Here is a 13917-nt window from a genome sequence, read left to right as displayed (position 1 = left end):
CTAGGGAACAGGACAAGTCACTTATTCCCCCAAAGTGCCGTTTCCATGAGCTCCCACGCCGTTGAAAGGAGTTACTGATCAGTTTAACTGAGAGTTCGTTTACATGTATCGATTTTTTCGTCAATCTTCGTTCTACCAAAAGAGCCTTAAGTCGTCAACGTATGTGACTTTTTGTGCTTTCTGTTGTGGCAGTTAGCTCATTCAATCTCAGAGCTCAACTCAGCTTAGACTTAACGCTGTACACAGTTTTTTGCTCACCACTGTACATCAAATATACAAACTGCTGCCGTAACTCGCAATCTCAATTCAAGCATCCTAGCAACATTCAATGATTAGTTCGTTTGACAATTTGAAAGCGTAAACACTGGCTTTGTATTTAAATAATGATTTTACTCGAAATAGTTTTCATAATTTTTCTTTTGGCATCGAAGCAAGTAGATGCGCTAATATGTAGCCGATATCCAACAAATACGAATATGCCGAAATCGCCGGTAGATGAGAACTTCATAGTCACCATTCATGGAAATCCACAAACTTATGTTTTAGGACAGGCATATAACGGTGAGTATATGGGAAGTGAATTTATGCACAAAGGGTTACTCGATTCATGTGGGGTACTTCAATTAAAAGCACAGTGTTTAGTGTTCTTGAAAACCGGAAAATTCTAAAGAAGAGAAGCATGGTTCAAAACTATATGGTTGGCTCATCTCTACAACAACAACATACCTCTGATCAGATTGTCATCAGCTGATAAGATTAGCCAACCTTATAATTGAGCCATGAAGAGAAGATTTCCAAGTTTTGAAAATTTAAGAAAACGCAATGCGTATGGATGTGTGACACCAACACACAGACAAGTTTGATACATACACAAAACTATTCGCATGGCGATTAGCACTGCCTACTCACGTACATCTTCCCGACGTTATTAATTTGGCATTTTGAGACATTGAACTTGAACGAAAGCGCGAATAACAAATATTTGAAACTTGTCCTATCAAAAAGCTTACGATTATCAATGTGGACGATGTGTATTTCATAATACGTATGTATGTGTGTGGTAGAAGGTTTTGCAATAAACGTATTCATGGTTACAGTATGCGTTAATATTTTAATATTCGGTGGAATACAGTAATGGTCACCTAATTATAGCACATTTTTACGTTTATACGGTATTTACAACTAATTCGTTTCTTCAACTGGGACTCGGTCCCTTGAACTTATATGATGTCCAATGTTAAATGCCAAGACCTCTAAACACTCTGTTCAGGAGTTGGCCGCGAAAGGGGTTTTACGACTAAGAGAATCCAACATGTGGAAATCAACCGATTATATACACGGGACTATTAAACGGAATCATAACTGTCGATACGACGGTTATTACTTCCTGCTGCAGAACATAAGCTGTCCCTCAAGGAGGGAATGGGAGGAAGGCCTAGACAGCAGTAGAAAAGGGAATACGAGTTGGAATGTAGTCAGACTTCTACGGTAAATCAATCGTACTGATATTCTAACTCATGCAGTGTCTTCCAGGTGGAGGTCTCTGCCACAAAAAGAGCCGCCAGACTGCTTTAGGATAGTATGGCCCAGTTATTAATGTAACGGGGTGGGGGGCGATATGACCTAGAAGGTTTAATGTGGTTATTAATCGTCGTTGCCGAGATGGTCGGGCTAATACCTTAATGGTGCTTGTTGCCGAAACGTACCGAAATCATATCCGGTAAAGGACCATCAACATCAATAACACTCCCCAAAACCTTCGGGAGTGTCTCTATCACTAATACAACAACTATACGGCCCTTGTCGACAGCCACGCCATGCTAAAGAATCCGACATGATAAAGTCGGATATCGTGCGGAGGTGTCGAGCTTCGCTGGCATCCGGCACAAGTATAATGAAGGGAATGAATTTGCAGATGAGATGGCCAGGAAAGGTTCGGAAATGGACAGAAATGTTGCGGAAATCTCCGACTTACCTCCTGGCGAAAAAAGAGGAATATAAGTGAGTGTAATTGCGAGTGTTATCACATGTCATTGCGCTAATGCTCCGACGGTGGCGCATGCCAACAAGCTCTGCCGATATTCAAGACTGTAAACTAGACGACTCCGATTTCTGTGTGCACAGTTTTTCGACAGTCCGGCAGCACTCTCGCTTAAGTTCATCAGAGAAAGCAAGTGGCTCCATAAAGACCACTAGGTAGTAATCTGTTTGGACGAATGTGCCTCCACCCGGCACCTACTATAGAGAGGTGGAGGAGAGGTTAAGAGTAAGCAGAACGAGATGTTTTAAGACAAGGTTCGATAATGAGGGAAAGATAGGAAGCGAAAAACATAAGATTAACGAACAAGTATTGGGAGATGAAGAGCCGAGGGGAAAGGAGAAGTGCAGCACCACCGTGCTGCAGAAGTAGTGTGCTTTCCGAACTAACCACAGAATCCCGACTCAAGTGATGGGAAAATTTAAATCAAAAAAACTTTAGACAATTTTTCCAAAACGTGTTCGCCCCTTGCAAGGGTTTGTGCAAGACTTGTATTTGTACCATGAAAAGCTTCTCAGCAAAACTCATGTCTTCGCAGATGCTGTTCGGAGATGGTATTAAACATATAAGCCCGTTTGTGGGAATTCGTATTCTTCTAGGATCACAATATTATATTATTAATTTCAATGAAATAAGCAAAGGCCCAGTCTATTCGCAAAGCTGTATTTATGGTTAAAAAGGGTGAAATTAAGGAAGAACAAGTAAGGAAAGTTAAGTTCGGGTGTAACCGAACATTACATACTCAGCTGAGGGCTTTGGAGACAAAATAAGGGAAAATCACCATATAGGAAAATGAACCTAAGGTAACCCTGGAATGTGTTTTAATGACATGGGTATCAAATGGAAGGTATTAACGAGTATTTTAAAAGGGAGTGGGCCATAGATCTATAGGTGGAAGCCAATTTGGGATATCGCCATAAAGGTAAACCAGGGGTGACTCTAGAATGTGTTTTTACGATATGGGAATCAAATGAAATGTGTTAATGAGCATTTTAAAAGGGAGTGTGCCTTAGTTCTATAGGTGGACGCCTTTTCGAGATATCGCCATAAAGGTCGACCGGGGGCGACTCTAGAATGTGTTTGTACAATATGGGTATCAAATGAAAGGTGTTAATGAGTATTTTAAAAGGGAGTGGGCCTTAGTTCTATAGGTGGACGCCTTTTCGAGATATCGCCATAAAGGTGTACCAGGGGTGGCTCTAGAATGTGTTTGTACGATATGGGAATCAAATGAAAGCTGTTAATGAATATTTTAAAAGGAAGTAGGCCTTAGTTCTACAGATGGACGCCTTTTCGAGATATCGCCATAAAGGTGGACCAGAAGTGACTACAATTTGTTTGTACGATAAGGATATCAATGAAAGGTATTAAGGAGTATTTTAAAAGGGAGTGGGCCTTAGTTCACTAGGTGGATGCCTTTTCGGGATATCGCCCAAAAGGTGGACCAGGGCGGACTGTAGAATGTGTTTGTACGATATGGGTATCAAACTAAAGGTATTAATGAAGGGTTTGAAGGGGAGTGGCCCTTAGTTGTATATTGAAGGCGTCAATAAACTAATCCAAATACCATGTTTCAACCCTTTTTTCGTATTTGGTATAGAATTATGATATTTTTTTCATTTTTCGAAATTTTCGATATCGAAAAAGTGGGCGTGGTTATAGTTTGATTTCGCCCACTTTTAAGACCAAGATAAAGTGAGCTCAGATAAGTACGTGAACTAAGTTTAGTAAAGATATATCGATTTTTGCTCAAGTTATCGTGTTAACGGCCGAGCGGAAGGACAGACGGTCGACTGTGTATAAAAACTGGGTGTGGCTTCAACCGATTTCGCCCATTTTCACAGAAAACTGTTATCGTCATAGAAGCTTTGCCCTTACCAAATGTCGTAAGGATTGGTGAATTCATGTTCGACTTATGGCATTAAAATTATTCTAGACAAATTAAATGAAAAAGGGCGGAGACACGCCCATTTTGAAATTTTCTTTTATTTTTGTATTTTGTTGCACTATATCATTACTGGAGTTGAATGTTGACATAATTTACTTATATACTGTAAAGATTTTGAATTTTTTCTTAAAATTTGACTTAAAAAAAAAAAAAATGTTTCTAGTGGGCGTGTTCTTCGTCCGATTGTGGTAATTTTTATTAGGCATACATATAGTGATAGGAGTAATGTTTGTGCCAAATTTCATCATGATATCTGCAACAACTGCCAAATTACAGCTTGCAAAACTTTGAAATTACCTTCTTTTAAAAGTGGGCGGTGCCACGCCCATTATCCAAAATTTTACTAATTTTCGATTCTGTGTCATAAGTCAACCCACCTACCAAGTTTCATTGGTTTATCCCACTTTGGTAATGAATTATCGCACTTTTTCGATATTTCGAAATTTTTTTTTGGTTATAGTCCGATATCGTTAATTTTTAATAGCTATCTGAGATGAGTGCCCAGGAACCTACATACCAAATTTCATGAAGATATCTCAAAATTTACTCAAATTATCGTGTAACCGACAGACGGACGGACGGACATGGCTCAATCAAATTTTTTTTCGATACTGATGATTTTGATATATAGAAGTCTATATCTATCTCGATTCCTTTATACCTGTACAACCAACCGTTATCCAATCAAAGTTATTATACTCTGTGAGCTCTGCTCAACTGAGTATAAAAATAGGGAGTGATTTAGGAAGCAGGACGGGGACTGAAAAAAAGAAAATGAAATGTACGAGAGAGGAGCCAGGAAAGGCCTGAGGCAGAAGAAATGCCAGATCGAAGGGAGAGCTGTAGGGATAGGGAGAAATAGAGGTAAATAGAGGAGAACAATGGTATGAAGTGGAAATGGAAAGGAAGAATAAAAAGGAAAATGAAAGCCAGAGCAAGATAGTAGGGTCGAGGAAGAACGGGGGGTGTGAGGATAAAGAAAGGGATAGCAAGCAGAGAAAGTAGAAGTAAAAGGAGGAGAATAGGAAACTAGAAGCGAGTGATGCAAGATTAAATCACAAAACAAATTTTGCAAGTATGTAAATACCATTTTCTAAAATTAAATTTGCTGCGGCATAGCCCGCTCTTTAGCTGACCACCGCTTTACTAGAAGCTATTAAATAATTGTTTATGTTGTTTCTGAGTCACTTCGGCAATCAATTTAATCAGTGTTAATTGATTACAAAGTAATTCACAAACAATACCAAATATTGACAGAAATTTCTAAACGAAGGCTTAAGCAAAAATAAGTTCAATTGAAATTCTGTGGAGGGTTGGGCATAAAACACTTTGTGTGAAATCTTCTTCATTGTAAAGGCAGGAGGATTCTGCCCATCACTGAGCAATTATAGGTCTGCTTTTTTGTTTCCCACAGCCAGATTGTTCTAGTGGTGACTTTAACGGTGGGGAGTCAGCGGTTGCCGTAATTACAACATCTTAGATTTTTCGAGACCCCAATACCGTATCTTAACCGCCTAGGTGATTTTGGCCGTTTCGTGTCAAGTCACGAACGCTATGCCTGTTTCGCGATAACTGATGCCAATTGGCAGCACCAATTGAGATTAAGTGTTCTTCCACCCGCCTCCAACTCAGTGGAGGTCCCCTCTTCTCCCTCTGCTTCCAAAGATGGGTGTAGATGGGTATACTTTCTTTACGTCTTCGTCTTTTATTTGTTGCTCTATCTTTATAACTGCGTAAAACTTATTCAGCACATCATTACACCTCTTGCCACCACCATAAATCTTAAGGAGGTGTAACCGCGAAAAAAACTTGTTTCTAAAGTATTTTGATATTGTTTTTTTCGGGACTACCTCCGCGCTAAGACGGCCAAAGGCTTGACGTTGAGTAAGTCAACAAAGACACCACGTAGACTAAATGTGCCCATAGTGTTACCGGAATTTGTTTTGACGGGCTTAATTGCTGCATCGAGATCTGACAACTCTGCCGCCCCTAGCAGGCGAGACAGCTGTTACTGACGAAGTCTAATTTATAAGCATGTGCACCAGAAGACAGTGCTCTGACAGTACCCTAATCATAAATCTCAAGTTCTTTCTTTAGAGATAGGAGCAACTTTGGTCGATCAATATCTTAAGATTTACGCATGTTCTCGGGGATTTTGCTGCTCCGCGCTTAAATCCATGCTTTTTTGCGTGATTATGCAACTCCTGTTTTCTTTCAATTCTTCTGCCTTTGGGACTGTTACCGTGTATTTATAGGGTGCTGAACCCTCCCGCGCCAATTCATCGGCCTTTTCGTTACCTTATCTCCTCTTTTGTCCGTTAGCCCAGTATAGATGTACGCTCTAGGCGAATTCTCTCCAACACAGGTTTGCACTGCAGGATGAAGTGATGTGTGGAGTTATTGACTTAACCTTAAGCGGTGGAGGAAGAAATGATCTCCATTGGTGCTTACAAATGGTTTCAGTTATAAAAAATGCTAGGCGTGACATACCTCCAATGAGAATTTAGGCTGAGCTTCTCTTCCAATTTGCGTCGTGCTTCTTTTAATTTTTCCTACAATTTGGCGGGATGGACGTACATATTTTACGCCGACTTCGAATGGCATTTTCAGTAGGCAGAGCACGCTAACGCCACACTACGGCGGCCGCTTCAGTTATCGCTGAGAAGAAATTACTGGCACGCTTTGATGTGAGACGGCGAAAATAGTCCAGAAGGTTTAGCCCTAACTTAAGATTATGACATAAAGTTTTACAAACACATGAATCTGCCCGTACCTTCCCTTCAAACAACAACTCTTGTTCCATTTGTCGTCCTAGTGTAAGTTACTCTGAGGCTAGCAGAACAATTATGAGCACGATCCTCTACGTCGAATTAAGTCCTCTTCCATAGATCACGTATTCAATTACTTACTTAATCCGTAGGGAAGCTCACCATCAGGGAGACGTGTATTTTATGCTGTCTCCGAACGGCATCTGCAAAGCAAATATGTTTTTTTCTTTTTTCTTAGCAGAAATACACTCGTAGGCTTACCAATGCCGATACACAACTTCGTTTAAAAAATATATTTTTGAAGTATTTGTTATGTTACTCAGCGAGGGTCTTTCATCTAAGACCCTCAGTGTGGTAGGCAAGCGTGCTAGCTCACTACCACTGTGGCTTACATTAAGACTTCCTAAAAAGATGAAGACTTTACGACAACAAATCTGCAAATATAATGTTATGGTCTACTCCCTTCGAAGTATTTGAAAAATATAAACCCTGAACCGTTTTTGAACTCTAAAACACCCACTTCAATCTATTTCCTCTCATACCCCTCCCTCTTTCTCTTACAGTAACAATTCAAGCATACAACGGTCTTCGCTTTATTAGCTTCAAACTAGCACTAGAAAATGATAATGGAGATCCGAGCCTAAATGAGGATCTTGGACATTTTGAAATACTCGATCCCATAGAGACGCGCTACAGTCCAAAATGTATTAATATGGTGGAAAGCACAAATACCAATCCCAAAACACGGATCGATGTCATTTGGGTAGCACCACAAGAACCTGGTAACGGTTGTGTGCTCATACGAACAACGCTGCTGCAACATCGTGATGTATGGTTTATGGACGATGGAGGATTAACGCGGCGCATTTGTGAAGAGAGCGTCGATGAAGTGGAAAGTATATCCCCTGGAGTGGAAAGAAATAGTTGCTGTGCTTGTGATGAGGCGCGCTATGAGGTATGTATTCAAAGATTACGTCTTGAGCTCTCGGTTGTAGCTAATTTTTACAAATTTAGCTCATTTTCGAGGGAACTTGGTCACGCAATCTTCATCCCAAAGATTTCCCCGCAAAGGGTTGGATAACACGTTTCAGCGATATTATTGGTGCATCGCATAGCGAAGACTATCGCTTTTGGGAGTATGGGCAATTGGCTACCGAAGGTATGAAAGAGTTCGCGGAGCATGGTTCGGCACGCAGTCTTGAAAGAGAATTCAATTATAATTTCCAAGAAGGCAAAATACGCACTATTATTAAGGCGCGTGGCCCAGCTTTCCCCAATTTGAATGGACAATCGTTGGCTTCCATACGTGTGGATCCAAAACATCATTTGCTGTCTCTAGCTTCAAAAATAGATCCATCACCTGATTGGATTGTAGGCGTATCTGGTTTGGAACTTTGCATGCCCAACTGCACATGGCTCGATGGGAAAACTATCACTTTATATCCGTGGGACATTGGTACGGATGCGGGCCCTTCTTATACGGTAGGTTTTTTTTTTCATTTTATATATATCACGTGTCGTGTTGTACATGGTTTATATAGTCACCAGATCAACCACAAATTCCAGCTGATGTCATACGGCGAATGCGTTCCGACTTTCCCAACGATCCACGCTCGCCATTTTTCGATGAGAGTGGAGCTCCAATGAAACCTTTAGCAATACTTAAGATAAGACGTCAAAGGCTTTATGAGCGACTGTGCGAGGATGAAGAATGTAAGCTTATGGATGAATTGAACAGAATGCACAAATTTATATTAATAACATCTTTTATAATCCTTAAAGCCAACAATGTGGACATACCACGGGAGTGCTTTACCCACCCTTGGTCAGCCTGGAGCGAGTGTAGCACACAGTGCGGTGAAGGACGCCAATTCCGCACTCGCGTTTATAAGCAGCCGGATGTGGCTAACATATTTAATTGTGTGGTTGATACCAGACAAGATCGTGCCTGTATGGGCGAGGAGTGCGGACGGGATGAGCGACGGTTTGGCAGCAAGCAAGATCGCAATAGGAACGATGCAGATGATTTTCTAGAAGTAGAGGAAAGAGACGGTCTAGGCAGATCAATATCGCTCGCAGATTGTCAGTTGACCGGTTGGAGCTCTTGGTCTCCTTGTAGTCGTACTTGCGGCGAGGGAAGAATGATGCGTAGACGTCAATATTTAAATCCACGCTTGGAAGAACGTTGTAAGCTCATGAAGTTTGAGCGCCTTATAGAATACCAAAGATGTATGGGACGTGAATGTTTGGAAGGCCCGCGAGGCAGTCGCAAGAATCAAGCAGTGGGAGATGATGAAAATCGAACAGATGGGATGGAGGAGGAAGAGGAGACTGATGTAGAAGAAAAAGTGGCCGATAATGCCAGTGAAAATGGAAGAAAAGGAGAAATTGGAAACAACGAAGACGAAAATGCAGATGCAAATGAAAATGAAGAAGATGTTGCGCAGGAGAACTCAACGCTACCTGGATTAAATAGTTGGCAGCAAAGTCATAGCAGAAATCATAATAGCTATATAGGAGCCAACGGTTTTCGCGAGCGAAGCCGGGAGAGAAACGGAGAGGGAGAAGAGGCGGAAGCAGAAATTGAAGAAAATGAAAATGAAGGGGAAGAAGATGATAACAATGAGGACAATGAGGACAACAACAATCTACGGAATCGATATGGCTATAACAACCGTTTCGATATAACAGGTAGACAAAACTTTGAGGATGATGAATTTGAAACGCGCCATGAAAATGTCTACGGTAACCGTTCGCCAGATGGATTTGGTTACAATAGCCAGCGATATCCTGGTACTGATAAGCGTAATAACGAGATGGAGGAAGACGACTTCCGCACGCCACATATGCGTGACGGAAATCGACGTCCGCACTCTCGCATGGATGTAAAGGAGGATGAGCAGACTGGTAGTGAGCCGATAGAGACTCCAGCATGCTGCTTTGAAACTCCAAAGCGCTATACGTGTTCTAAGGCAAGGGAGGTAAGAAATTACTGGTTCTATAATTATTGTGAAGATCAATGTATGCTCTTCACGGCCAATAGCTGTGATAAAAATAAAAATAAATTCACATCACTGGAAACGTGCGAAGAGACATGTCGGCCACCTGCGTACGAGGAGTTGCTGCAAAGGAAACAAGGGAGAGGCTGTTTTAAAACTACGGATCGAAGGAAACAACGTAGAAAGTATTCAAGGATTTAATAATGTATCCTGGCTTTAGTTGGTATATGCGAATAGGGTTATTAAGGAGATTAGTTTTGTATTGTTTGTTTTGTTGTAATTTATTGTTTTATTAATTGTTAAGAGCTTATTTCTTAAAATTAAATAGAATTTAAAAAGCTTTTATAGTTTATAATTTACTTTACAACGTTTCAGTCGCTTCTTAAATCACTTTATCTTTGTCCGCCGAGAGGGGACCTTACATCTCAATTCGCTGTTGTTGTTGTAGCAGTGCTTCGCCCCACCTAATAGGTGCGACCGATCACAAATTGTCATCAATATCCTCTAACGGGGGTCCAAGGAAACTTGCTGTTTCAACAGGGGTGGACCATAATGACAGGGGTTAGGGGCGTTGGTTCCACATTACAATTAAAGAGATGGTTGGTGTCATGTTGGGGCACATTGCAAGCGGGGCGTACATTTTGTATGTCGAGGTTGATTCTGGATAGGTAAGAGTTTAACCTGTTACCAGATCGAAGTTGAGCTAGAGTGACTCACGTTTCCCTGGGGAGCATGCGTTCCTGTTGTTGTTGTTGTTGTTGTACCGATAAGGTTGCTCCCCGAAGGCTTTGGGGAGTGTTATCGATGTGATGGTCCTTTGCCGGATACAAATCCGGTACGCTCCGGTACCATAGCACCATTAAGGTGCTAGCCCGACCATCTCGGGAACGATTTATGTGGCCACATTGAACCTTCAGGCCATTCCCTCCCTCCCTACCCCCAAGTTCCATGAGGAGCTTGGGGTCGCCAGAGCCTCGTCTGTTAGTGAAACAGGATTCGCCGCGGATAGGTGAGGTTGACAATTGGGTTTGGAGAAGCTATATATTGCGCTGGCAACCTAAAAGGTTGCGCTACACAGCCCTTTGAATCTGGTATTTTAGTCGCCTCTCACGACAGGCATACCTACCGCGGGTATATTCTGATCCCCTAACCCGCTGGGGTAGCATGCGTTCCTCTTCCGCAAGTTTTGGGTACTGTTCTTTGAGTACAGAATTCACAGGTCAATTCCCGACATAGAGATCCGACGCCTGTTTGTAGAGTTCACTGAGGACCTGCTTGTGTTTTTTGGCTTCATACGGCTGAGTTCTCAGGTGCCGTATTTCCTCATAATGCTTACGGAGATGACTCCTTAAGCCCCTAGGCGGCGTTGGCTCATCAATCAGATGTCTGATTACATCTCAATTGCTTCTTCTTAAATTTGGATAAGTAGTTTGTTTGAAATGGTAATACCCACAACATTGTAACTTCTAATTTATTTAATCTTCTTCATTTAAACAATAAGTTAAACACTACAAGCTAAATAATAAATATATATTATGCTTTTGCTTACAAATTTATGTATATATGCAATTTCAATAGGAAAAAAGGAAACTATATGTGTTACCTGCTCTTTATATTAAGGTAGGTATTGAACCTACATAAATGTCGTTTGCAAGCGACCTAGATACGTAAACTGTGCAGCTTCATGTCAGAGCGCATGAGCGCATTCGGATTAAAATTTTCCAAATTTTTATTAAAAGTTTTAACAAGGTTTTGAGAGCTATCACTTATGTCCGGTTTTTCAGTGCGAGTTTAACTTCAGTTAAAGTTAACTATAGCTAAACCTTGCCACTTTGTTCAGCGTTAAACTATAGAAGGCTTTAACTGGACTTTAAACTCGCACTGAAAAACCGGGCATTAGGTATAGAAGAGCAATATATGATGACATCAAAACGCGACCAAAATTCGAATATACTTATTGCGTTTCGATATTCAGTTTCGCAATTGTGTATATATAATATATATTCTTATTTTTTGCTTCTTCTTACTTTAAACCAGTAGATATATTTGGAAACTAAAATTATAACAGCAACTATACCGAACACAATAGCTGGTTTACGATCGTTCCCATTAAAATATGAGCTTAGTTTTTTACAATAAACTTCATCTAGTGCTGGTGCTGGCGTAAGTAACTGTGTTGAATAATGTCTCACAGCACCGGTTAAGTTATTCTGACTCCGAGGCAAGGGCGCGTCTTGTCAGGTTTGCTGATTCGACTCAGTTTCGTTTTGCTCCTCTTGCTGCGCGGGTACAATATTAAATTTGATATGAGAACCTTTAACACGCTTTTGCATAATACGTCCAATAACTGCTGGTTCACGTATGCTCTGCTCAATAGTTTTTGTAATGCGGTCACATTTGCCCATTTCATCTGGATTTCCTTGTATAAGTACGGAAACATGATGATTTTTCGCTAACCATTTGGAAATGTGTTTCAAACGTGATGACAAATCATGATCGCTAATTCTACAGCCAATGGATAGTGATTTTTCACTTTTCTTTTCAGCGCTAGCAAGAACGGAATTCAAGATAATTTCGATCGTAGTAAGAGTAAGGTGAAAAATAGCCTACCTTTTCTTATTATCTCTGGCGCTTTCATCAACGTCTTCGGAAAGCATTTCTGCGGCGGTCACTAGTCTGCAATTAGAATTAGTTTTAATTATTTAATTTCGTTTTATTTGCCTTTAAGTACATACCTGTAAACAGGTCGCTGTGTTTTTGTATCAAAATCCTGTTGCTTAACCAAACGAAGTTCACGACGTTTCGCCATCTTCTGTGCTTCCTTTAATGTTACCACTGTTATAGATTGATTTGGTTGAATGAGCGTTATTTTGGGAAACTGAGCTATGCGCGTAGCACCACCTTTACTTGTAGGCACTTGTGGAGAAGATGTATCCCATACGTCGGTAGTCTTTGAACGTGCACATGCTGATACCAGCCCACTGTTTTGAAGAATGGAATACAGCACAGTTCTGGAGGCTCTTTGTAAAAGTAAATTCATCCTGTTGCACAAACCAAGAGAAGTAAATTATTCAAGTTATCACCGTTTTTTTTTTTCTTTTAACAGCTGTTTAGGTGGAACGAACAGCTGTTATAGCCATGAGCCATCATCCGGTGGCAAAAGCCTGAGCCAGATAAATAATTTTGCATGTAAATGCAACAACAACGATTTGAGCCAGATAAATCCAGATAGAAGTTTGGTCAATTTGTGAGTCAGAAAATTTGTTATTTACTTGCTTTTAGTTTGGCAACGCTGCCTTTAATATATGATTCCGCTTTATTTGTAATAATAATGCCAAGGTTGGGTTTTTTATGTATATCCGTTCGCATTCAGTGCTCTATTCCCAATCAATCATTGTTTACTATATAAGGGGGACTCATGTAACCGTATAAATGCCTTATAAAGTGTGTAAACGTATAAATTTATCTAGTGCGTAAACGAACTATCAAATTTTGTATGAAAAATCATTTACACAATTTGTATAAATTTACGAGCACATTTCATTGTGTAAACGCGGTAAACTCAAAGGAATGCAACCTTGCAGACATTACAGCAGGCATTTTCATCAGAAATCTCCAACATTAGCAAGTTATTTACAAGAATGTCTTAGTAAAGACGTTTTAGTTTTGATTTTTCACTTAATCTTGGCATTTTTTAATTTGTATAACAATTTAAAAATTTTTGTTTGGCAATAATACATCTGATAAACAATCAAGTTTATCAAGAGTGCGTTCATATAACAGCGTGTGTAAATGGATATAATTTTACACCTTTTAAGTGTTTATGCTTTCATGAGTCCCCCTATAGTTTGGCAGCTTAATTCGAGGTTATCATTGTAAACTTTACCAAGTAGCGCAACTAACAGCTGATCGCTCGAAATTTGCACACACACACAAACATCACTAATGGCCATATTACGGAAATCTTAGGCAAATTGAAGTTAAATTTTTAAACAGACAAAAAATGTTATAAAATTTACTTTGCCGAGGATCTTAACGTGGGTTTGGAATTCTACCGTGGCTACAATTAAATCATCCATATATATCATTATCGATCCATCGTCAACCAAATCTTTGAAAATGTTGTGGACATATCGCTGGAATACAGCGGGGGCGTTTTTTAAC

The 13917-nt window shown here is 40.3% G+C and overlaps 2 protein-coding genes across 2 annotated transcripts; one reads left to right on the top strand and one right to left on the bottom strand.

The window, feature by feature from the left end:
- Positions 1 to 351: 351 nt before the first annotated feature.
- LOC137243839 (spondin-1) lies at positions 352 to 10094 on the top strand. The gene is made up of 5 exons (XM_067772021.1): positions 352 to 561; positions 7318 to 7709; positions 7769 to 8236; positions 8296 to 8467; positions 8537 to 10094. Exons 1-5 carry the CDS (start codon positions 384 to 386, stop codon positions 9952 to 9954), a joined length of 2628 nt encoding a protein of 875 aa, XP_067628122.1. The 5' UTR covers positions 352 to 383; the 3' UTR covers positions 9955 to 10094.
- Positions 10095 to 11182: 1088 nt separating this feature from the next.
- On the bottom strand, positions 11183 to 12887 carry mIF3 (mitochondrial translation initiation factor 3). The gene is made up of 3 exons (XM_067777506.1): positions 12489 to 12887; positions 12364 to 12429; positions 11183 to 12300 (listed from the first exon to the last, which is right to left on the bottom strand). Exons 1-3 carry the CDS (start codon positions 12791 to 12793, stop codon positions 11991 to 11993), a joined length of 681 nt encoding a protein of 226 aa, XP_067633607.1. The 5' UTR covers positions 12794 to 12887; the 3' UTR covers positions 11183 to 11990.
- Positions 12888 to 13917: the final 1030 nt, after the last annotated feature.

This window comes from Eurosta solidaginis, chromosome 3 (assembly GCF_040869045.1).
Source record: "Eurosta solidaginis isolate ZX-2024a chromosome 3, ASM4086904v1, whole genome shotgun sequence".
Taxonomy (NCBI): domain Eukaryota; kingdom Metazoa; phylum Arthropoda; class Insecta; order Diptera; family Tephritidae; genus Eurosta; species Eurosta solidaginis.
This window is presented reverse-complemented; position numbering and strand designations above follow the sequence as displayed.

Coding starts and splice junctions, on each gene's coding strand:
- LOC137243839 (XM_067772021.1), top strand. CDS start 384: ATGATTTTACTCGAAATAGTTTTCATAATTTTTCTTTTGGCATCGAAG. Junction 562..7,317: donor TTTAGGACAGGCATATAACG/GTGAGTATATGG, acceptor TTTCTCTTACAG/TAACAATTCAAGCATACAAC. Junction 8,468..8,536: donor ACTGTGCGAGGATGAAGAAT/GTAAGCTTATGG, acceptor TAATCCTTAAAG/CCAACAATGTGGACATACCA.
- mIF3 (XM_067777506.1), bottom strand. CDS start 12,793: ATGAATTTACTTTTACAAAGAGCCTCCAGAACTGTGCTGTATTCCATT. Junction 12,430..12,488: donor ACACAGCGACCTGTTTACAG/GTATGTACTTAA, acceptor TTCTAATTGCAG/ACTAGTGACCGCCGCAGAAA. Junction 12,301..12,363: donor GCCAGAGATAATAAGAAAAG/GTAGGCTATTTT, acceptor CGTTCTTGCTAG/CGCTGAAAAGAAAAGTGAAA.